General features: G+C 42.4%; 1 protein-coding gene across 3 annotated transcripts in view; it reads left to right on the plus strand.

The window, feature by feature from the left end:
* The window catches only part of DPYSL3 (dihydropyrimidinase like 3), a 114,209-nt gene that overhangs the window by 47,310 nt on the left and 40,932 nt on the right, over positions 1-25,967 (plus strand). Inside the window, exons 1-2 of one of the 3 annotated variants that reach the window (XM_030826910.1) lie at positions 3,585-3,601; positions 4,124-4,230. The exons of 1 other annotated variant lie outside the window; for it this stretch is intronic. In XM_030826910.1, coding sequence (XP_030682770.1) covers positions 4,192-4,230 — 39 coding nt within the window. In that variant the 5' untranslated portion in view covers positions 3,585-3,601; positions 4,124-4,191. Of the gene's footprint in view, positions 1-3,405; positions 3,602-4,123; positions 4,231-25,967 lie in introns of those variants that run through there. One more of the 3 variants, XM_030826920.1, reaches the window with a different exon arrangement.

Consider the following 25,967-nt stretch of genomic DNA (forward strand, 5'->3'; position numbering starts at 1 on the left):
TTTCGTAGAGCCATTGACCTACTTCTCTCCTGCCTCATAAAGTTTCCTCTCCTGACTGAATCAGCCTCATTGGCATAAAACTAATCAGTGCCCAGGTACCAATTCTACTCTACTGAGCCTTTCTTTGGCCCATATGTTGCTCTGAAATTTTTGGACTGTATCATATTAGCAAAGTGATTCTTCACCATCTTAATTCATCTGCTCTGAAATCTAGAATCAGGAAACTCTAAAAATACAAAGAGAAGCAAAAATAGATACTGTAAAATCTACATTCTAACTACATGCCCTTTAGTTCTAGAAAACTTCTTCTTCACCTATTTAATCTTTCTCCAGATGCAGTTTTTAAAAATTCTTACATTCACTCCCCAAATAATTATTGAGCAATTCCTATGGACAAGGCTCTATTTCAGGCACTCAGTAAATAAACAGACACATCACATACCCTCAAATAGCTTATATTCTGGTAATGAGGAGAATACCCAATAATAAATTAATATGTCATGTGGTAAAAAGTATTATGAAGATAAAGCAGGAAAGGGGGCTAGCAAGTGACAGGTGGTGTAATAAGGATATGCGTTATTATTATATAAGAAGAAGAATACTGAGTAAACTCCATGATATTTGGGACTTATTATTCACCTCCATTGCACTAACACCGATAAAAATAATGGCACGTAGCAAGCACAAGGTAAATATTGTGTGAATATTTTGAGAATGAATGAATGAATGAATGAATGGGTGATGGTGAGGAAGAGAACCCAGTTAGGAGGTTACAATAATTCAGGTGATAGCTAAATGATGGCTAAACACAGGAAGAAATTTGCAAATCATGAGAGGAGACCATAGTCCAGATACATTTAAAAGATAGAACTGGCTGGGTGCGGTGGTTCATGCCTGTAATCCCAGCACTTTGGGAGGCTGAGGCAAGCAGATCACATGAGGTCAGGAGTTCAAGACCAGCATGGCCAACATGGTGAAACCCTGTCTCTACTAAAAGTATAAAAATTAGCCAGGCGTGGTGGCGGGCACCTGTAATCCCAGCTACTCAGGAGGCTGAGACAGGAGAATTGCTTGAACCCGGGAGGCAGAGGTTGCTGTGAGCTGAGATCACCCCACTGCACTCCAGCCTGGATGACAAGAGCGAGACTCCGTCTCAAAAAAAAAAAAAAAAAAAAAAAATAGAATCAGTAGCATGTGCTGAAAGATTGTCTATGGAGAATAGGGGCATGATCGAAGGAGAGAAATCAAGCATGGTGCCAAACCTTTGGCCTGAGCAACTGGAATGGAGTACCCATCGATTTAAGTGTGGAAATCTGGGGTGTGGCAAGTGTGGAAGCCAAAATTAAGTTTCTTTGGGACTGTAAATCAAGTCTCTATTTCTGTGTCTTCCTCTCCCTCTTTCACAGTTTCCTGAGATACCTAAAGCCAAGCACTGCTGTGTATCCAAGGAAAACCATTCAGAGTCATTCTACTGTGGAAAACATCCATACTGGTTCCATTCTTCTCTCTCTTGGCCAGACACAGAGGCATCCTGTGTTGATGGCTGCCTTTCTTATAGCCAAGGAAGACTTTTTCCTTCAAATTCATCTTAGAGGCTTTATTTTGGTTCAAGAAAGTGAAAGATAATTGAAGGGGATGAAACAAGGAAAATAGTGTTTGTTGTACATTTCTGACAATGGCAACAGCTTGAATCAATTTGCCATGTTTCTGTGTCTGGCTGGTCACAGCAGTCGGATCCAGAAGAACACATTGCAATTGCCATTCAGCATGGCCTCTTGCATGCAAATCTGACCTCAGAAAAGCTTAACCAAGTCTTGTTATTTGAAACAACACACACACACACACACACACACACACACACACACAATCAAGTGATCAAAAATATGGTATAAAGCTATTTAGTAAAGAGTGTTCTGGATTATAATGATGGTAACAGAGGAGATAACTCAGATGTAAGAAAGGCAAAGAAACTTGTAAAATTAAAAAAAAAAAAGAAGCAGCAGTGGTATTTTTTTTTTTAGGATTGTAAATGTCCCCTACATATTTTTGCTTTTCTTAAGAAAAATGTGCAAGATCCTTTCCAGCAAGTTTGGGGCAGTAAAATCTACAGGAAAGATGCAGAGAGAGAGGGCTCTGCTGGTTTCCATAGTATGTAGTTAATTCTCCTTTTACTCTGTTCTAAATATAATCCTGCTCATTTGCATGCCAATCCCCAGAATGCTTTGTAATTTCACAACTCTTGGCTAGTGGTCTCAGCACTTATGCCTTAAGAACAAAGCAAAATGTTTAGGGCGTGCCTTTGGCCCAATCTTTTTATTCCCCCTTGTGTTTTGCAAGAGTGTAGGGAGGTGATCTTTGCTTGGCATTCATCCTCCTTTCCAGAGTATCACAGAAATAAAGTGGAGACTGCTGTGGAGTGAAGACTGCATTCAGTCCAATTAACCATAAATAACCAGAAGCTTGGATTAACTCACTTGAGAGGGAGTGTTTAAGGGGGGTTTTGTGTGTCCTTGGATTATGTGACCAGTCTGGTTCGTTTCGGGTTTATGGGAAGCCCAAGCCGGAGTATTCTGTATCCTCTTTCTGTGGATGCCTTATATAGTTTCTTTATCGCAAGCACGCCTTCACTTTAATTACAAGATGTCTAGAATTGCCATCAGTGGGCTGCCTTATGGAAACGTGAATTCAAGATCCTCCACACAGCTTTAGTCGTGCTTAGTGACATACAGGATTTCTATTTAATAGGACATTAAGATTGACAATTGGGGAGCGGTGGGAAAATTGTCTTAAAAGGGTTTTATAATTTTTTTTGCATAGAGAGTCTTTTTTTGGTTCCTTAAATTTTATGTTTGGAATTATTTTTCTTGAGAGTTGAGGAGCTCCCTCACCCCCAGCCACCACTCAGACCCCACCTACAGTGGCCTTTCCAAATATGTCTCCCTTTGGCCGTTTGATTTTAGCAGGTAGCTAAAGACAATGTATTCTATCGCCGAAGGGCCATGGTTTTGCTTGTAATAACATATAAACCTTCGTCTATCAGCCCTGCCTAAAGTAAACTCGGGATTGTGAGCAGTGCACGTGGTTCATTACTGACAGGGAGCAACAGCAGTTCTACTCCAAATCCATGGCTGCACACCAGGAACGTGTCTGGGCTTCTGCCTTCCTACTCCACAGGTGTTTTCTACTTTTTACTCACAGAGCAGCATTCATGTTCTTTCTTTGATTCTGAGACTCAGTCAGGCAGTGGAGTTTATTTAAGAAGATACTACTTGGATATTTTTTAAATACAGGGAATGGTTGAGTCCACTGCTACCGTGCCCCTTGCAGCCTCTGAGAGCGAGTCACGGCTTTCCATTTTCTAATGTGTATGTTCCGGGTCTGGGGACCCCAGCAGGCCCGCCAGGTTGCAGAGAGGGACCAGTCCCCGGCCTTTGAAGGGGCTGCGCAGCTGTTTACCACCCTGCGAGCAGCAGAGGCGGCGCCCAGCCCTCCTCTCGAACAAAGGCGCGGCCGCCGTATTCGACCCGCGCCATGGCGGAGGAGAGCGGGTGCCGGGAGGGAAGCCGGGAACCGTCTCCATTCTGAAACCAGGGCAGGGAAGGTAGGAGATCCGACGAGGGGCTGGCTGGGGGCAGCGGCGCCCGCGACTCGGCCCGGCGGCCGGGAGGGCGTAGCTGATGCTCCCAGCCCCGGGCCTCAGCCTCCGCTCCCGAAATGCCCCTCGCGCCCCCTGGTGGCTGTGGAGCAGCCTGGCTCCGCAGCACTCGCGAATCAGGGAAAAAAAAAAAGAAGAAAAAGAAAAAGTGGGTGAGGCAGATGCAAAGAGGAAAATCAATAGGGGTAAGAGAGAAGAGGGAGGAGTCGCAGATCAGCCATTCTTGTCTTATGGGGTCCCAGCTGGCACAGCAAAAGAAAAAAAAAACAAAACCCGGGCGTGAACGCGGGTGGAGGAGGGTGTGCGTGGGGGGGCGGGGGTGAAAGGGGGACCGGGGAGATTTACTATTGTCTCTGGCAGCCGCCGCCGGAGCCCGGGAGGGGGGCGGAGGCGGGCGGAGGCGGCGGCGGCGGCGGCGCGGCCAGCGCACCATTCACTCCACCTGATCTCGGGGCGCTGTGCGCTAAGGAAGGCGCTGGCGAGCCGGAGCAGAAGAAGGAGGGAGGGAGCCAGCCGCTGCAGCCACCGCCGCCACCATGTCCTACCAAGGCAAGAAGAACATCCCGCGGATCACGGTGAGTCCGGGCGCCGCCGCTCCCTCCCTCCTCGCTCGCTCCCTGTCCGCTGCGCTGCGGGCGGGGTCGGCTTGGATCCCGCCGGCTTCCCTGGCCCGGTCCCCGGGGAGGGACGGAGACCCGGGGTCCGGATGGCGGAGCGCGGCGGTCAGTCCAGCCGGCGCCACACAGACTGAGCGACCCTGGGGTTTGGGGAAAACAAAACAAAGAGGAAACCCAAACAGTGGCGCGGAGAACTTTGGATTATTTATCCTCCCTTCCCATCGCCGGTAGTTCCCCAGGAGCGCGGGGCTCGCGGCTCTCCCAGGACCCCTGCTCCGCCTGGGGTGTCGGTTTGTGCCGCCCCAGGTTGAGGCGTGCTTTTTGTCTAAGGATCCTTTTGGCCAGGCTGGGTTTGGAGAGATGACACCTTTCCCCAGGGGTACTTGGCAGCCCGACCGCGCCCCTCTCCCGGCTCCAGCCCCACGGCTCTGATCCCTGCGCCGCGAGGGTGGCAGGGTGTCTGGACCACCTGTCCTCGCCGTGTCCCCTTCTTGCCTGCGTTCAGTCCGACTCATGTTTCAATGTATCGTTTATGGGACTGGACAGCTAACGTGGCTGCCGTGGGAATGATCAACTTTATGTGTGTGTGTGTGCCTTCGATGCACTTTACATTTTTCATTTCTTTTCTCCTTCACGTCAAAGAAAAGGCCGAGTTTTTAGAGCAGATTTTAGTTTGCTGTCGCGGGCGCACGCTGTGTGCATGCAGTGTTCAACCCATTGTGTGCAGAACCGAGACGCCGCGACCGGCGGGTGTCAGATGCGCTAGGGTGTGCCTAGGGCGGGGTGGAGAGGGGACGTGCCATTATCAGGTACAGAAGCCGCGTCTTCACCGGCGCCCAGCAAGGCTGGGATTCCGTGGTGATGCGCTGCAACGATGCCCCCAAATAATAGGCACATATGGCAGGCTGGGATGGGCATTTACAAAAATAGAATAAATAAAAACTAACGTTTTTTAGTTTAGCACGAAGCAGTGCGGTTGTGCTTTGTCTATAGTGAATTGGATGGTGTGTGTGTGTGTGTGTGTGTGTGTAGTGGGGGAATGGGTGACTACTCCATCTTTGCAAGCTGAACAAAGGAAGTGATCAGCTGGCCCCTGGGAGGCTCTGCAACCGCCCTAGGGCAGAGCTTTACCTGCCACAGTAGTTGATTTGCAGGGTCCGCCAGGTTTTGTTGTGGGCATGAGTCTGTTTGCACTTGTTCCCTTAGGCTTGGAACATCCTGTGCGTTTGCGATTGAGATGCAGAACCTTCCCCTCTGCAGGCAGGAAGAAGCCTCCCTTGCCCCTAGTACAAACGTTTTATTGTCAAATGGTTTATTTCTTTTGCCGCACCATACCTTTTTCATGCAACTGAGCTTCACTTCACACAAATGCACTCCACCCCTACCAGCTTCCCAGCTGGTGCTGGGGAAGAAACACTCCCCTGGGAGAAGAGTTGAGGCCAGCAGGGATCCTTTTGCCTGGTAGAGGCTTTGGGTTTTAACCGATCCTCCTTTACCACTACTTGATGGCATTCACTTTCCATTATTGAAGAAACATCGTGGGTCTTTTACAATGCACAGTATTGTCTAGTGCCAACTGTCTTGTCTTTCCAAAGAGCTGTGGAAGTTATCATCCAAAAAAAGAAAGAAAGAAAGAAAAAAGAAAAAAAGAAAGAGAAAAAGCTGATTGAGACAAAAGCTCAATTTTTACTTATTTCCCCAACTCAGGAGATTGAACCACAGCTCTCATGCTATTCTATGCTGGAGGTATGCCATATGTATCAGCCACTTGCTTTAACATCCAGTATATATTTGCTAGTTTTCCTCTTTGGGATAGGCAGAGAACCGATATATTTTTTTTCCTCCTATACTGCAGTGGTTCTTCTTCTGGACTCAGCCTGTGACATGACATTGAGAGCCACACCCATTCTTCTAGGTATCATTTAAGCCACCTTTAAGGAAAGATAAGGAAATTCAGCATTGATAACTTGCCTTAGGAGCTCCAGTAAATGTGGTTGTGCCCTAATCCCAGGGCCAGATTTGCAGTGGATTCCCTTTTGTTTCTGGTTGAATGATCTTCCCTGGGGTACATCCTTCATTTTCAGTGCGGCTTCCATCCTTTCTCTGTGTGTGTGGGGCGTGGTGCTGCATAGCAGCCTCTGCCTTGAAGCTGGGGCTGTATCTCCAGCAGCTGAGAGAGTGGTTGTGAATTTCTTCAAACCAGGCTGCCTGGAATTCATTGTTAAAACCAAGGGGATGAAAAGGAAGGGCATGGCAGGAGGTGGATGTTGGTCTTTGGGGATAAGGAATCCATTTGTAAATTTTCTCATGCTTCATGTTTGCATTTCCATGAACAAGGAATCTATTTTAGAATAAAATATTTATGTATGTTTGCATGTCTATAGAAGATTATAGTTGTCTATATACTGTGAAGGTTGAGGTACCTTTTCTAAATATAGTTATAAATATAACAATGTAGACATAGATATTCATGTGCAGAAAATATGATTAAAGATCTAAGTATAACATATAACCCCTACCATCAATTCTAGTACATTTTAAAAATGGTAATATGGAATTTGAATTGAATTTTCTATGCCCTCTCTATTCCTTTCTGTGAAGGCAGCCCCACCCAGTAGCTGAGGTGTCACTACAATCTGAGGACTGGTGGGGGCAGTCTTTCTTGGCCTGGTACCCTTTGCCTTCCTAGGAATTACTTTCTACCACTGTTTTGGGTCCAGAATAGGATTGGTTGTTTTTGTTTTGTTTTGTTTTTTCCTGCTTCCACCTATCTTTATTGCCCTCCTGAGATTAAGGCATTCTTACTATCCTTGTTTTATTGGTTTCCTGTGGGAGGGCTGCAAATGAGGTGGAGATTTCTGTGTCCCTGTTGGAGTTGGCTCGGAGTAGCTACCTTTCTCCCGAGTAGCTCCCGAGACTTCAGATCTTCATTGTCCCTTCTTAGGTCAGCTGTATGGATTATCTGTTCTACCTCAACACAAGCCTTGCTTCTAATTATCAGAGACTGGCAGTTTTGGGGATTTGACAGATCACAGCAAGGGACCTTGTATCCTCACTGTCTTGCGATGGACCTAGTGTATCAGATACATAGTGATTATCACTTAAATGGATGAATTGATTAAAAATTGTTCCTAATAATAATAGCCCATACCTGTTGAGTGTTTATTTTGTCAGGTATTATGTTTTTTTATGCCTTACATGCCTTCTTTCATTGAATCCTTGACTCAATCAATACCGTCTGAGAGGGACTATAGTTACCCCTATTTTACAAGTTAAAAGAAATCTTAGAAAATAAAAAATAATTTGCTCAGGGTCAGAGATTTAGTAAGTGTTAGAGGCCAGACTTAAACCTACATACCCGACTGAAATTAAAATGCATGTCCCTCACCATCACACTCTTTTTGGTGTCTCTGCCTCTGCCTCTACCATCACTGTTACTTGGCATTGGTAGGACAAATGCTTTCCAGACCATCTCCACTGCTGGGAGGCATATTTTTCTTGTTACTGTCAACAAATCCCACAACATGGTCTTTCTTACCTTTTATATTAACTACATATAAGAACACATTTTTGAAATAGTAGTCACCATCAATTCTACAGGTAGAAACTTTTGATAAGTTACAGTTATTGTTTTCCTCTGACATACGTTAAAACTTGAAGCTGACCACAGGACTGGGCTGGGCCCTAATACTTAGGCACTTAGGTTCCAGTGTTTTATATGTATTTTTGTATTAGAACCTGCACAGATAATCCTTTCCCAGTTAAGGAAGGACATTGAAATATGGTTAGGTGAAGTCAGTTATTTAGAGTTGCCTGGTGAGAATATTGGGGCAAAGCTAGCAGTCAAACCTAGAGCTTGTCCGGCTTCAAAGCTGAGGCTGCCGTGGTGCAGCAGCTGCCTCTTGGAGGCACGTGCAGCTGAGATGTTGATTGTGGAAACAGCTCCAGAATTCCCTCTAGGAGACAAATGACAGAGAACTGGTCTTTTGCAACTACTAATTGGATTTCTGTAAACATTGTCTTGCTGATAATGCATTTCTTTTGCATTGAAAGTTTGGTTGTGTGTGTGATATTTGGGAATTGCTGGAAGACATATCCCCAGTTAGGAATACAACTTGCAAAGTTCAGTCTAGGTTGTATAGTCAGAGCTCTGTGATCTCCCTTAAAAGGGTGTTATTGTGAGTGTAGTCGGTGCCACTGGAATTTATTTTCTTTTTTGGAGAAGTGAAGGGACCTTATGAACTGGAGTAACACCCAGATCTCTGCAGCAGTTAACTGGGGTTAACTGCTGGGGGCCTAGAACTAGACTAGAACTAGAGGAAGGGACAAATGCAATCCCACCTTTGGATCTGCGCATTCCTCTTGCTTCAATGGGTGTCATTTAAGAATGAGAGGAAAAATATTAGGAGATGGAAAACTAGAGTTGAGGAAACCAAAAGAAGAGGAGTCACAGAAAACCAGCTCTCTCTGTACAAGGCATCTTGAAAGGGAAATTCCAGAGTCAAAGACAGAAGAAAAATAGCAAACACTTAGGAATGGAAAGCGTCTTAGATGTCTGATCATGGAAGTCTCAGCCTAGGCCCTGCCTAAAGTGTTCATTTGTTGCTTTAAATTTTGAGCAGGTATGTGCTGATTCTTAGCCAGGTTATTCATTTTCCTCAAATACTAGGAGAAGGCCTCAGGTATACAAAGAGCCCTGAACATTAGTAGCTGTGACCAAGCCAGCTGGGCATTGGGAGGAATTCTGAAGAAATAGATTTCCTGAGAGGATTCAAGTCTATGTGTCAAGACCCTCAGTTTGTAAATAAAAAGCCTTCCTGCTTATTGCACTGAGCTACTAAGAGGCTCAAACAGTGGCCATGAAAGTGGTCTGTGAACTCTGGATGTGTTCAAGAGAGCAGATGCTGATTTATATTTATAAAATCTCAACTACTTTGGAATGTGGAAATTAATAAAAGAAGACTTGACAATGGTCTGGTTTAGAAAGAGACTACTTAGGAAATGATTTTGTAAAAATAAGAGTTTTCCAAAACAAAAATAAACAGTGTTATATAAAAACATTTTTTTTGTTGTTTAGTTACGTTACAGTGTTCCTAAAAATTTTATGCTTGTCATCTCTGACAGTCCGATACAGGCCATTAGACCGCCTTTGAACTTTTGATACAGAGACTCTCCCTTAACCTGAATAGAGGGCATTTTCCTAAATTAGTTGAACTCTGTATCATTTTTTAGTCCTGATCAGCTTCTAGCCTAGAGTGACACAGGTTATGAAGATCCTTTCAGCTGTTTCTTCATAACTTGTTTTTTAGTGGCTTGTCTGCTCTTTTTTCTTCAGCTGGAAAAAAATAAAACTAAATTTGAAAAGAACAACAACCAAAAGAAAAAAACAACCCTTCTGTCCTAATGGGCCCTCTGTTCTTTACCTATTGACATATTTTATAGGGCCATTTGTGTTTGCTTATTACATTTGAAAAATGGCAAAATGTTTACACTAGTAGGAATGGGTCTCTAGGGTGTAAATGTTCTCATCCTTTGATGAAATCAGTGCATCTAATCAGAAGGAGACAGGAAATTTGAATATGTCATTACCTCTTGTGATGGATTTTTTTGTTTGTTTGTTTGTTTTTTGTTTTTTGAGATGGAGTTTCGCTCTTGTTGCCCAGGCTGGAGTGCAGTGGCGCGATCTCAGCTCAGGGCAACCTCTGCCTCCTGAGTAGCTGGGATTACAGACATGTGCCACCACGCCCAGCTAATTTTGTATTTTTGGTAGAGACGGGGTTTCTCCATGTTGGTCAGGCTGGTCTTGAACTCCCGACCTCAGGTGATCCACCCGCCTCAGCCTCCCAAAGTGCTAGGACTACAGGCGTGAGCCACCATGCCCTGTCTGTGGTGGATGTTAATAGGAGAGGTGAACTGCTCCCTGGTTACTCCCTCCTCAAATCAATGCTCAACTTTGCCTTTTCTCCCACTTTCTCTAGGCAAATGAGAAACAAATAAGAAAGACCTTGGAAAACCCAGAGAAATAGACTCCTGTATTTTCAGACTCCTTTTGCTGTGAAGTCCCTCTTTCATCAACATATGTCTATTTCAATATATGAAACATAGGTATCCTCCCACCCCTCAAAAAAAGCCAAAGCTAGTTTGGTGGAATAGAATGAGCCTCTCAATTTGCCCTCTTCTTTTGGTTCCAGTCCCTACATGAAGCCCAGTATAAAAACTACTTTTCTTGAGGAACTTTCTTCTGTTAATTAGATTGTAGGGAACTCAGTGGTAAGAAATATGGGACTAAGCATGGTGGAGCTATTATTGTTAACTGTCTTAGTAAAAGCTACATGGATTATCTCATTTAACTCACAGCAACTCTTATAGCTACAGTTACTAACCATCATTTTGCATTCTGGAGGGAGGCTCAGAGAAACTAAGTAATTTGGCTAAAGTCACACAGCTGAAAAAGCAAGATCCTGGGATTGATCCCTGCAAAGGTGAATTACTTTCATAGGCAAGAAAGCAATAGTTCCATAGGCACAGGTGACTACCTCCTCCCACCATTAGCCATTCTCTCCAGCTGTCCACACCGGTTAGCTCCTAAATGTGGGTCAGTGTTCACAGGGTGGAAGGATTGGGGATGGTCTGGCCAACCCTATCACATTACTATTGGAACAACAAGTGAGTTGTGTGTCCTCTTGACAGTGGTTCATGCATTGCTTCTGCCAGCTGTCTGAGTTAGCTTCTGGCTTTTGCCCAGGAGTATGTATGAGTACAGGGTGGAAAAGCAGATGCTATTTTTCTGCCTTGCTTCAGAGCAGATCTGGGTCTAAGGCCCTTTCTCACTCTCTATCCCTGTCTTCTTCCCAGACATAGCCAGGCTGTCTGTTTCCCTTCAGTCACGCGGAGAAACATTTACAGGACACACCCAGCACTTTAAGCTAGATGGGGAAGCTCCACAGTAGAATGGTCCAGGAACCTATTTGGAACATCTGGAATTCAAGGACAACATTTCTCATGGCCTAATTACTATTTCTTTTCTCTGGAAGTGCTGGACAATGAGATTTTAAGGGTAAAATGAGATTTTATTTTTTAAGAGAAGAGTTCCTTGGACTAGAAGAGCGAAAGAGTCATCTTGTTCTTGGATGCGGAATAAGGAAGCGAACCCTGGAGGGAGTATCAGCACACTGTGGTTCAGGCGTGCCCTTGCCTCTAATTTACTTGTCACTTTGGGCAAACCCTTATTATCCCTCTCAGATTCTGCATCAGTAAAATGAGGGCATTGAACCAGATGATCCTTGAGGTCCCTGCCAGTGCAAATGACCCTGTGAGCCAGCCCCTCCTCACTTTGTTCCAAATTAACGGAGAGGAGTTCTAAGGCCTTCCTGTGAGGGAAAAGAGAGTAGGGAGAAAGTGAATGAGAGCGACCATTGTTGGCTGAAACTCAGAGGGACCAGCCAACATCTGTATTGGATATAAGGGGCTTTGGTTGCTTTTTACACTTAAAATCCCAGTCTTTTTCTCATTCAGGGAGTAGACTTAATTAATAGATTTTGTGCAGAGGAGAAATTGAATAATGATGACTGAGATCCTCTGCCTAGCAGAGCATTAGTATTAATTCAGATGAGCATTATTGAAGTGATATCATGATTCATTTGCCGTCACATACAGTCTTTCTTTAGGATAAGGCTACTATTGATAAGGGCATGAAGGCGATAATTGCCCAAAATCTAGACTGGCCAAACAAACAAGAAAACAAACCAAAAACAACTTGGAGTCTGTATCTTCTCACCAAGCTCTTTTTTCAGCTGCTCTTGCTAATATTTTAAATGTGATGGCTGCCATCCAATGGAAATAATCTACCCCCAAAGGCCCAACCATGCCATGTACATGCCATGAGGATAGGGATGGTTTTTGTTTTGTTACTACTGAATCTCCAGCACTTAATCTTCGGTTGTCATATATTAGGTCCTCTGTATTTGCTGAATGAGTGGATATATTTAACACTTACCTGCAGGAATGATTTCAAGAGAGAAGATCACCTGAAAGTGTACCAGTTTGTTCTTGTACATAATCTTCCCTTTGACAACTTTCTAGAATATTAACTTCTAAATAAGGCCAGACTCTGAGGCATAGGATCACTGGGCCAAGAGAAACATGACAGCTCTTTAGCAGAACAAGCAAGTCATTGTAATCCAGGGCCTGACCTGGGCACATGTGCCAGAAAGTCCATCCATCACTTGGTGTTCTTTCTTGTCTGGCCTCCAGTCCTCTCTTTCTTCCAGATTCTGCATCTGGGCTCATTCTGAGCTTGTTTCATTGGCCTACCTGGATACTTCTTGCCTGCAACAAAGACATCATTTCTCTTACTGCAAATAATTTAAAAGAATTAATACAGACCTTTATGTCCTCTTTCATATAGAGGAAACTGTCACCATGACTCTTTGAACCAGAATACAACATAGATCTTAATTGAGGTCTCTTTCTGCCTTTGCACATAAACTACAAAGTCATTAGAGTTATTAGCAGCAACTAGATAGACCAATCTGCATTTGTAAAGCAAACTTGGTATTTTGCAAGTATTGGTTAAAAAGCAGCTCATAGTTCTTTTTGTTTCCCTATTAGAGCTGGACATTTACATGGAATGGTTTTGTTTCTGTGTGTTCTTTCAAAAGATTTTTAGTCTCTTACCCCACTGCACCTGTCAGCTTTCTCTGAGCTACATTTGGAGCTATTCTTATTACTAGTTTTTATTCTAAATGTAATTCTTTGGTTTGAGGGGTGGGGCTAGTTAACACAGAATTTACCAAGCTTATCTCTGGGTACAAACCAGAGAGTTTATGGTTTCAATAGGTTTATGTGTAATGGTAATTACTAGAGCCTTTTAAAGGGAGGACAAAATGGGAGAATCAAAGTATATTCATGGAACCAAAAACCTTTGATTAGAAAGTGTTTGAAGAACTATATGTGTTATAAGAGTGTCATATATAATATAATCAGGTATGATAAAAGCATTTTGCTATTTTTTATTGCATAAAAGATATTTATTGACCATAAGCTGTGGGAAAAGTTAGTTTAATAATAAGAATAATTCACATTTATTGTACCCTGTGTAAAGTGCTTTTCATTCATTATCTCACTTAATTCTCAAAACAACTTAATTAGGTAGATAGATTTTTAACCAAGTCTTTCTTTCCATTTTATTGATGAGGAAATTTAGAGAGATTAAGTAGTTTGCCTAATATCACACAAGGCTTAAATGATGGAACCAAAATTCAAACTTAAGTTTATGTGACTTAGAGCCCCCATTCTTAACCCCACAGTATGGTGCTACCTTAAATTATCCCTCTGGAGGGATAATAATTTATCCGTCTCCCATCTCTGGAGTCACAAGACTTTGGTTCCAATTGGAGTTCACTTACTTCAAGTCCAGGGGTAAGTCCTTCTCTGCACCTGTTGCCTATAAGGTATGAGTGGTGTAGGTTATGGGGGACATGGAAAACAGTTGGTGCCCCTCTTCTACAAGGGGGATGGACTCCTTAGCACTGCTTGGCATCAGGAAGCCCTCTAGCCCTCCTGTTAAGAGCGGCTTTGTTTCTGGCATGTCCAAAGCTGCTCCACACTGTTGTACTTACACAAACAACTTGCCAGGGAGATTCCCACCACTCTCAGCATCTTTGCATTGAATTAGCAAAAATATCAATTAGGGATTCTTCCTAACGTGAATTTAAATGCCACCTTCTCATTTCATACTCCACACTGCATGCCCCATTCTCTTAAATAAATCTTAAGTAAGATTCTTTTGAGGTTTGACTTACTATGGCTCTGTAAAATTCATACTTTCAGAGTCTCCATGGAGATAACTTTTTTCTTTATCTCTCCTTAAAAAAAAAAAAAGGGATACATGTGCAGAACGTGCAGGTTTGTTACATAGGTATACATGTGCCATGGTGGTTGGCTGCACCTATTGACCCATCCTCTAAGTTCCCTCCCATCACCCCCCCAACCCCCAACAGGCCCTGGTGTGTGTTGTTCCCCTCTCTGTGTCCATGTGTTCTCACTGTTCAACTCTCACTTATAAGTGAGAACATGCGGTGTTTGGTTTTCTGTTCCTGTGTTAGCTTGCTGAGAATGATGGCTTCTATCTTCATCCATGTCCCTGCAAAGGACATGATCTCATTCCTTTTTATGGCTGCATAGTATGATACCACATTTTCTTTATCTCATTCCTTTTTATGGCTGCATGGTGTACATGTACCACATTTTCTTTATCCAGTCTATTATTTGGATTGGTTCTATGTCTTTGCTATTGTAAATAGGGCTGCAATAAACATACGTGTGCATGTGTCTTTGCAGTAGGATGATTTATATTTCTTTGGCTATATACCCAGTAATGGGATTGCTGGGTCAAGATTTTTTTTTAAGTCTAATGCCCCATCTTATGAATAATAAAACTAAGACCCAAGTGGTACCCACCTAATTAGTGTTTTTGCTACTATCTGTTTTACTGTGGGACACAAGGATTTTCAAATTAACTAAGGCTTTTTTTCCATTACAAAATAAGTATGCTTGTTGTAGGAAAATTTACCAAAAGCACAAACAATAAGGACAATAAAAATAAGCTATAATGAAATTACTCAGCAAGAACCACTGTAAACTTTCAGTACACCTATCTAGATTTTTTCTTTTGACTATATGTGCCATTTATTAAAATGATTCCACATATTGTTTATGCTGTTTTATGCCTTACTTTTCATTGCACAATATATTACGACATCTTTCCATCTTTTAAATATCCTTCCATAACTTAATTTTTAATAGCTATATATTATTACATTCCTTGGAAAATCTAGTTAAATGAATCTCATTTTGTTTGCATTGTTCTGATTTTTTCCGAGATCTTTGCATTAACAACAAAAATGAAATGACAGATTTATTGTCGGTTGTTTTTTAGTTGAAGCCAAACTAAAAACTGCCTCAGGATGAGAGGTTGAGTAACCTGCCCGAAGTTACTCAGCTCGCGAGTATCAGACTACAGATTGAAATCCCAGTGTCTTTATTCTTAGCCCTATATTCTTGTCACCACTCATTCCTTCATTAGTTGTGCCATTTTACATGGAAAACTCTGCTTTCTCTCATTTCCTCCCGTTCTTCAATGAGCACATTTATTTTCTCACCGCCACCTTTGCCTTCCTCCCTGTCTTGCTGAGGCTGTTGACATTTGTAGAGGTACACTGTGTCTTGGGACCTGAAGCTATGCAGCTGGAGAGGAAACATGGCCAGTTCTTCCCCACGCCTTACTGGCCCAACCTATAAGCTTGGAAGCTGGTTTTAATTTTACATTTTCTGTGTGTATGTGTGTTTGTTTTTAAAACTTTTTTCCACTTAATTCTTTCAAGGAGACCTTTATTTGAAATCATGCACTTTTTCCCGCAAAGCGAATCTCAATCTTGATGAGATTACTTTGTTTGGGGATATTGATAAATTCATAGTGGGGTTTTTGGTTTATCCAATTAAATTGGTTTAAATTATGGCCTTATAGAGAGAAAGGGCCTTAGACAACATAGAAGGTTTTAAGGCAATTGAATATAATCTTCTACTTCTAGGGACTTCATCCTGGGTTTATTCCACAAAGAAGGTATGTTTTGTTTGTTTCCTTTTCATTTCACTTACTTCATTGCATGCTCTATCTCAGAACCCTTTTTGCTATGAGAAATCATGGGAAAAAACTTAGCCTTGCTTGGCTAGGGGCAGGAAGAGAAAGGGGACCTGTTATTCCAACCCCTTCATTTGAATGATTGAGAAAATGTGGATCAAAAAGGGAAAATAATTTGCCAAGGTCATACAGTAAAATAGGTTTAAAAAAGTATGAGGCATAGGACTCATTTTTCCTTGCTCTTCTCATAACTTTTGTTATGAGAAGTTATAGTGCTTTTCTCATAATTTTGTTGAGGAAGGCAGAGAGTGAGGGGGAGAGTGAATTATGTCCCCTACCCAGTAATTGAAGTCTTAACCCTCAGTACCTTACAACGTGACTGTATTGGAGGCAGGGTCTTCAGAGAGGTAATTAAGTTAAATGAGGTCATTAGGATGGGCTCTAATCCACTCTGACTGGGGAGTTTTATAAGAAGAACAGATTAGGACACAGACACGCACAGAGGGAAGACCATGTGAGGACACAAGGATAAGGGGAGTTTGATCTACATACCAAGGAGAGAGGATTCAGAAGAAACCAAGCCTGCTGACACCTTGATCTCAGACTTCTAGCATTCATAACTTTGGGAAAATAAGTTTCTGTTGTTAAAACCATCAGCCTGTGGTACTTTGTTATGGCAGCCCTAGCAGAGTCATAAAGGGAGAAAGTGAAGAACAAAGTGAAAAAATTAAAAACTTAAAATTTGAGAAGTCCTCAGAGAGCAGAAAAGGGAGCCTCAAATAAAATTTATAAGAAATTATGGCAGGCCAGAGCCCATGCTAACTGATTTTCAATCATAATTGTGTATATGGCATTTCATTCAATTCTATTACCATGCTAAGATCATAGTTATTGTTAACCCACTTTACAAATGAGGAAATTGAAGCTCAGAAAGTTAATTTATCTCAGGTTACATCATTATTAACTAACTGGCAGAACTAAGTCCAAATTCACCTCTTGTCAGCCTTGAAAACCTTCACTTACTGTACTATTCTATCTCCTTTTAAGAAGGTTAATGTAAGCTGCTTAGGAAACATTACTTATCAAGTTATTTAATGTTAGGAGAAATAAAAAAATGTACTCCAAAGTCTCAGTGACCTGGAATCCACTTAATTGATTAGATAGTAAATATTTGGCCCCTGATTTTAGGATAAAAACAGAGATTGGGGAAATTTGAAAAGATAGTGTAGTTAGATCTCAATACAGTCTTCCCTGTGGCTTACACTTTCATGTCTAAATGAACAGCTACACATAATGAAGAATTAATGTTCATAGTGATGTGCCGTGGGCCGTGAAGAAATCTGATCCATCAGAGAGAATCGACAACTGTCACTAGGTTGCATTTGCTAAAGCAGGAAACCAGATCCATAAATCTATAACATGAGGAGATTTGGAAGCTGTCTATGTCAGAGTTTTACAAAGACATATTTTCCGTGATTAGATATTAGATTAGATTAAATATGCAATCAATCCAAAAGAATAATCAAAATAACCTGAGCTGCTGGTAAACCCAGATGTTATGTTTTTTGTTTTTATTTTTGAGATGGAGTCTCACTCTGTCGCCCAGGCTGGAGTGTAGTGGCGTGATCTAGGCTCACTGCAAGCTCCACCTCCCAGGTTCATGCCATTCTCCAGCCTCAGCCTCCCGAGTAGCTGGGACTACAGGTGCCCGCCACCATGCCTGGCTAATTTTTTTGTATTTTTAGTAGAGACGGGGTTTCACAATGTTAGCCAGGATGGTCTCAATCTCCTGGCCTCGTGATCTGCGTGCCTCGGCCTCCCAAAGTGCTGGGATTACAGGCGTGAGCCACTGTGCCTGGCCAACCCAGATGTTATAATATGGGAACTATGAAGCACTTTAAATATTGAATGCAGATGGCTCTGTTGAAGCTGCCTCCTCACTGTTTTAAAGTTGTGAAGTCTATCAATCCTGAAATATATAGGTTAAATTTACTTGGATATTTAGTAATGACACAGTCAAGGTAAGAGGTGGACAGGCATTGTTTTCAACAGATACTGGGATCAAGTCCCAGCTAACTGTATATTAGCTGTGCATATTTGTTGGTTCTACCTTTAGAGTAGAATATTAAGCCAACCACTTCTCACCATTTTTCATCACTGTCATCACCCTCACTCAAGCCTCTGTCATCTTACTCCAAGAACTCTTCTAACTTTTCTCTGTGGTTCCACTTTGCCTACCCCTAAATTTGTTCTCTATTCATGATAACCAGGTGGTCCTTTAAAAATGTAAATCAAACCAAGTCACTCCCCTGCTCAAATATCTCCTATTACACTTCAACTAAAACCCAGACCATGGCTCTTGAGGTCCCATGTGGGGTGGCCCTGCCTACTTCTCTGGTCTCCAGTCCTGCCACTGACTGTCAGTGACTCAGCATCAGCCATCCTCCCATTATGACACTTTCATGTCCAGCTCAAAGCTTCTGTACTTGTTTTTTTTTCTCCCTAGGACTCAGATCATTCACATCTGTTCAGGAGACAGCTCCTTAGACATGCCTTCTTTGAAAATGTAACCAAATGTCCCAGACTCTTCCCAGCCTCCACCGTCCCCTTATCCTTTTTCTAAATTTCACTTATCACTGTTGAAATTATGCTACTTATTTAGTAACTTACTTATTCTTTGCACTTTCAGCCACTGCAGTGCCTTATTTTATTTTGTTCACTATTGTATCAATAGTACTGTGAACAGGAGGCATTTACAAATATTAGATGAAGGAATGAATGAATTAATTTAGACTAATGTTTCTTTCCCTGGGTTAAGTGGTTTGGAGAGAACAGGTGTCAAGGAAACAGGGTTATCAAAAGGCTGTTAGTCTATCTGCTCCATGATCCTAGGGACTCTGTGTCATACCCCACTGTATCACCAAAACCTAGCTCAGTCTACCCCTGAATGAATGGAATGATAAATGAAAGATGAAGACTTGGGGCAACAGGGGAAGAGTGAAAACACCTAGGTGAAAACTGGCTGTGTCTGAGATGACTGACAAAGATGATAACTTGTTTGCTATTTTTTGGGCAAAATTTAATACATGTTACAACATACATCTTGCTTTGATAGACATAAAACATGTTACTGTAAACTTCAGTCTGAAACATTTCTGAGCAGAGACACATCACAAAAGAGTAGACTATTCCAAAAGAAGATTATTCACCTGTTGTTAGACTCATAGAATGTTAAATAGTGATCATTGGGAAGAGAAGTGGGCAGCTTTATGGCTTTGCAGGTAAGGGATGAAGTCTTGGAGGTTTTAAGCACAGAGAATGTATTCCCATAATGTTAACATGGTCTTTGCCAATAGTAAGCAGTCTTGAATACATTCCAAGAGGTGCCTAGTATGAGTAAAGCCTTAGATCTTCACTGAAGGCGAAGAAACCTTTTGTTCTAGGATTAACTACCCACTTGTCTCTGATTTTGGAGTTCTGGTAATTTTTAAGTGGTGTCTCATTTGTATTTAGTTCAAGTGTTTGTTTCACTCAAGGTCTGCCTGACCTCTTGAAGTCCTTGTTCTCAGAGCATCTGCAGTTTTATCTATCAAAACAACTTGAAGAAGTTCAGGGCCAAAGAATCAAAAATAGCCTCTGCTTTAATAACCACCTGTCTATCCAATGAAAGCAGAGTTGCGGTTGTATAGGTTTTTAGACAGACAGATGGAAGCCTGTAACCAAGAAAATCAGGCATCACCATTGTCTGCTTTGTCAAGAAGGAACCAGAAAAAAAAAGCGAACTCTTCCCTTTCTTTCCTTACCCATATTCTTTTATAGGAGGTGTGTTTGGGTTGTTGTAGAAAGGTAGTTAAGATATGTGGTATGAAGCAAACCAACCTAAAAGGAAATGAAAAGTCAAGTTACTCTTCAGGGATAAGGGAGAGGGAAGGTAGGCACCAGGTGGAAGGCTTTGACCTGAGAAGATTTAGGGAGATTCCAGCTTCTAAAGGAACTCACATTTATTGAGAATCTGGGCTTCATCCTCACAGCATTCCTTTGAAAAAGATATTATTTTCCTCGCTTTACAGTCAGGACTCCAAAGCCCTTCCCTTTCCCACCATTCCATCAGGCTAACTGGCACTGATTCATCACTTGAGTTCTTGGACTGCTTTAACGATGAGGACCCTCTTTGCACTCCTGTATGATAGACCTAATCTTTGAGGTCTAGACTATAAGGCAGAGCAAACTGGAAGACATCTGTGGTTTTTGAGACAATTCCTTCCTTCCACACTCTCCATGGGGCCCTTTTCATGGCCGCCTGGTGTGACTAGAGCACCGCAGCTAAGTGTTCTGTTAGACTTGCCCACCACGGACACTTTTAGGAAGTTGCATAAGCCAGTGGTTGTGTGCTTATGACCACAATCCCCAAGAAGCTCCCACCAGCTTTAAAAGTACAATGTCAGACTTGAAGAAGAATCCCTGTGGCCTCCACAAATAGATGGGGAGCTATTGCCTGTCATTTGAAGGTGCTTCTCACACATTCCAAGGCCTGAGCCCGCATTCCTCCTCTGGGAGTTGCATTTTGGCAGGCTTTCAGATTTAGTGAAAAGGTTTCTTGTTTCTGAGAAGCAGTAGGGTGGGAATTCACTCGACATCTCTGTCATTGTAAAGGCCCTGTCAAAGCCAGCTGTCAGTCAGAAAAGATGAAAGGAGAGAGCTGCTTCTTAAGAGGGAGCTGGATACCATTAACAGCACAGCCACTTGGAAAGGCGAAGGGGATCACAGAACTTTGACTGGAATCCTTGGCTCCCGACTCCCATTCTGGGAATCTTTCCACCCTTCTTTTCTGCCTTTCAGTTGGCACAGCCATTTTCAGCATGGCATTAACTCAAGCCCGTCCACTAACACCTGACCATTCTCTTAAATCCCAGGCCACCATTTCAGTGACCTGCTGGCTGTACGGTTGACCAGTACCTCAAAATTATTCTTAGTCTTACACTTCAATTTTGTTAGTGCTTTTTCTGTTTCCTGTGTCTATTAATGGGTCCTCCCTAGACATGCTGCTTTAAAACTCAGTCTGGTTTGGCACGTCTGCGTCTGCGTCACTTTCCCTTCCTCTTCAGTTACTTAGTTGATTGACACTTTCTTCTGCAGTATGCCATTGCATTTTCTAATACATATTCTTTCTGTCACACTGGACCACAGCAATTACCACATTCTTTTACCTTTTTATAATTTTCTTTATTAAGTTCCTTTTAAAAGTTATAAAGTACATTGCGCATATGCAACTAGAGAAATAATGTAAATAAATAGAGGAGAGAGAAGAAAAAGTTTAAAAGGAACCCTACAACTTCTCTCTGCATCCTTTCCTTCTACAACATGCAATGTTAATAATATGATGTGCATCCTTCCAGAACTTTCTTCCAGATCAGCTCACACAAAAATATAATAAACATATTTACATACAGCATTTTTTGTTTGCTTTGACAAGAACTAGATCATATTTTGCATATTGCTCCACAACTTACTTATTTTAGATATTTCTTCAGTTCATGATATAGATTTAAAGGTGGCCATAATAATCATAATCCATATTTGTGGTGATATCGTAGTTTATTAAATCACGTCCCATTGTTGGCTATTCAGGGCCTGGGCTGGGTATTTCCTGCTTGCATCCCCAGATATCCTCCCCACCTTTGTCTACCCTGCTCCATACTCCGTGTATGGTGTGCATTAGTTGGTTTCTTTGCCCTTGGGCTTCTGATTGCATTTAGCTCTTAGGGCATCAATAGGAGATTAGAGGGAGAGTGAACAATGAAGTCAGGGTATTTTCCCCTGATTCCTTCCTGTCACTAGGTCATTGTGGGGCAGCTGCATGTCTCTGCTGAAGGTTACGGCTCCTGCCAGGCAGCCCTCTCCATACAGCTAGTCTCCACTTCCAATAACCACTCCCTCCCCTTTCCCTCTTCTGGCCTTGGCAATGGCTCCTTGCTGCTGGTAGGCCCTGGATGCTGCATATCCATTTATTTGCCCTAAGCACTGCCCACACTTTGTTAAGTAATTTCTTTGTTAAATTCTCCTTAATAACTTCTTAATAATTTTATCTGTTTCCTGCTGACACCCTGCATGCTAAAGGTCTTTTCTTGTTTTGTTTTGTTTTTTTCCCCCTGCCACTTGCTGTTTCTGTTTTTCCTTCCTTTATCTCCAACATGGGCCTCTGTCAGCTTGATTTTTTGACCCTATGATTGACTATTTTACTTATTTTTTGAAGATCCTTCTAGGGCTACTACATAGTAAAGGTCAAACTTCCTAGTTGGCAGCCGTTTGCATCCCTTATTCCAGTACCTTAAGCTTTGGAGGAAAGAGGGTGCCTAACTCCATAATTTCTTATGGAAATGCATTTCTTGCATCAGTACCATTGGTTCTCCCAATGATTGGTTGTGTGATGTTGGACCATGAGCTAACCTCCCTAAGCTTCCATGTCTTCATCAGTGCAATGGGGATGAGAGCAGCATATAATTCATAGCACTTGAAGATTGATTGAACAAGATGTACTTAAAGCTTCTACCTGTTTTCAGCAAGTAAGAAGTTTTCAGTAAATGGTAATTATGAATTACTGTAACATGCTGTGAGCATAATTGCCATTGGCCATACCCACGTGTACAAATCAGCTATTTAGATTCACTCAGGCAAGGCCTCTGTGGATCCTTTAATCTCTGCCAGACAAAAGATTTTTCTGCCGCCTCTCTCCTCTCTCTCTCTTCCACCGACCTTTCTTAATTAATAGACTTTGTTTTTTAGAGAAGTTTTAGGCTTACAGAAAAATTGTGCACAAAGTACAGAGACTCCCATAGACTCTTTCTCACTCTCTCCTCACCCCCAAGTTTCCTCTCTTATTAACCCCTTACATTGGTATGGTATGCTTGCTACAATAGATGAACCAATATTGATACATTGAAGAAAGTCCAGTTTACATTAGAACTCACTCATTGTTGAGTAGTTCTACTGGCTTAACAAATGCAAAATGTCATGGGTCCGTCATTACAGTATCATCTAGGACAGTTTCACTGCCCTGAGCCACTTCAGTGCTCCACTTACTCACCGGTTCATCCCCTCCCTGTTCCCCTACCCCAAACCCCAACTGGCAACCACTGATCATTTTACTGTCTTTCTATAGTTTTACCCTTCGTCTTTTTAGTTCACATTACTATTTGTGATCCTGGCTTACTTTTCTTACTGTTTTATCTTTACTTCTCTATTCACCTTCTGTATTCAACTTCATGGCTAGTAGTTACACAAGCATATGTTTCAGGAATGAATTATTAAACTCGTTTACCCTTAGAATAAAGACTTAGGTTGAATTTTAGGCACTTTTTCCTGATGGAATAGGCATTTGGCTTTTGCACAGGCCCAGGGGCTCAAGGGACAAGAGATCCTGTTTGATTGAAGCTGGATGTCACTTCTCTAGTCTGCATATGTAAGAGAGCTTCCACCCATGGCACATGTATTTGAGGCCTAAAAAGGAACAATGCAAAGCAAAACAAACAAGTAATAAAACACAAAACTATCATATAAATCCAGACCAAAGAGGGGCATGAATTAGCTCTCTAAATCACTGATTTGGCTTTAATCCGTACTGGACTTTATACTCTGGTCCTGAGCAACAGATTTCTCAAGCAGCTTATATAAAATGGTAATAGCTGCCTTGTATTTGCACTGTAATTTGGATTTGATTTTAACAGTACATCGATATTACAAGAGCAGTAAAATAGAAGTTGTAGCATGGTAGTAGGAGCAGTAGTAATATGTGTAATAACTACCACTTAGGAGTCTTTTTTTTTTTTTGAGATGGAGTTTTGCTCTGTCACCAGGCTGGAGTGCAGTGGTGCAATCTCGGCTTACTGCAACCTCTGACTCCCTGGTTCAAGCAATTCTCCTGCCTCAGCCTCCTGAGCAGCTGGGATTATAGGGACGCCACCACGCCCAGTTAATTTTTGTATTTTTAGTAGAGATGGGGTTTCACCATGTTGGCCAGGATGGTCTCGATCTCCTGACCTTGTGATCCGCCCGCCTTGGCCACCCAGAGTGCTGGGATTACAGGCGTGAGCCACTGTGCCCGGCCAGGAGTCTTTTGTGAGTACCCGACCCTGCATCATGTCTTTAACTCTCACAGTAGCCCTGTGGGGTAAGCATTATTATCTATACTTTACAAATATATAAATGGGCCTTTTTAGAAAGATTTACCTTCACTCAGCTGAAGAAGCTGAGGCACACAGAAGCATCAAGTTAGTTGCCTAAAATCACAGAATAACTTAATGACAGAGATGCTAATGTAGCCCTGGCTTCTGGACTCCCTCAGTTGCTACCTACAGTTCTGGGGGTAGCTTCAAAAACTGCTGTTAGGCTGGTTTTCTTCCCAGGCAGGAACCTTTCTATTTTTTCCAACCAAAAGCCCAGTTAAAGATTTGCCATATGTCTTCACTTACCCAGATCTGGTTTCTTGTTTTCTGATAAGGCATCTTTGTTCCTACACCTGACCCTACCACACCCTGCCTCTTTCCCCATCCACCCAAGCTTTGGACCCAGAGCATGGTCCCCAGTAATGTCATCCTTCTGCTGTACTGCCTGATGTGGGTGGTCCCCGTCACTCTACTTTGGGTCCTGCTCTTGCTTCTCACAGGCCCATGTGGACACATATGGGCCTAAACTTCAATAGCAGAGATGGTTCCAGCTGTTTCACGAGATCATTTTAGGGGGTTGTGGAAGAAGGCATTAAATAACATGGAATCGCATAATGACAAATTTTGTCCCCTTTCTAGTTCTTTTTCAAATCTTCTGAGTAGATCAAGGAGAAAGTCTCTGTTTACTACTAGTTTCTCATTAACATCTCCCTGATCCGTGATAATCTTCCTTTTTAACAAAATAACAGATCCAAGATCATCCTTTAGAGCCCTCTCGAAGGCAGCAGAATGTAGACAAAACTTAGTGATGTTTTTATTATATTAATTCCTAGGTTCACTGTTTATTTTTGGCAAGTAATACTAGTTTAGAATTTAGAGACTAAGATAGTGTTTTATTTAAAAATACATTTATATAAGGATAATATTAAGCAAATAACAGCACAGTTTATTGCAGGCTGTGTGAGATATCATGCAGGTAGTGCACAAATGACTGAGGTTTGAGCTACACAGACCCAGCTGACCTTTCTCGTTGAGAATGGAATCGCTCTAGGGCTCCTCTTGTCCAGTGCTGTCCCTCTCCTCCGCATTCTCTTGCTCCTGGCGTGTTATCTATTTGTACTTATCTGTGTCTGGAACGATGTTGAAGATTAAGAGACCATTATGGGGGGCTAGGATTAGGGTGCTCCACACAGTCCATTCCCCCATCTGCTGTGACCCAGGGCAGGCCACATCACTTGTCAGGCCCTTTGATAATGACATCTTTAAAATGGTCAACATGAAGTTCTGGGGAGGGAAGAATGCACGTAGCTGGCTTTGATTCTCCAGTTCAGACAACAGAGCAGCCGCTCTGCCCTGATTAATGCTGCCCTGAGCTACTGCTGCCTCCACATTGCTGTTTTTTCTACCTCGTCTCTGCCCATCTAGGGCTAAACCAAAGATAATAAAGAAAGTGAAGACAGTGCTTTCCATGTGTTATGTATTCTGCTTCGTTGGTTGCATTTTGAAGGGAGTGCCCCAAGTTGACCTACTTCCAGCACACCTCAGTGGTCATTAAGTATGTTTAGGTGATGAGGAAAGGGAGGAGTGTTTGAGACTCTCATCTGTAGCAGTTCAGAGGTTTGGAATAGCCAACCCTGGTAAACTATGCCCAATTTCAATAAAGACTCAGAGCCAAGAAACTGCATTGCTCATCAAGATGTCTGTCTTCTCCCAGGCCTTTCTCTTTGTCTCAATGGCATGCTTGTCATCGAGGGTCCTAGAAACACACCCATATACTGGAGGGAGCGTGGGTGGGAGGCAGCTTTAAGACCTTACTGCCCACTCTACAGTCCTGCTGGAAGAGTGTAGATTGTTATCTCCTCACAAGGGCTTATTTCCAGAGGAAAAATGAC

This window comes from Nomascus leucogenys, chromosome 2, assembly GCF_006542625.1.
Source record: "Nomascus leucogenys isolate Asia chromosome 2, Asia_NLE_v1, whole genome shotgun sequence".
Taxonomy (NCBI): domain Eukaryota; kingdom Metazoa; phylum Chordata; class Mammalia; order Primates; family Hylobatidae; genus Nomascus; species Nomascus leucogenys.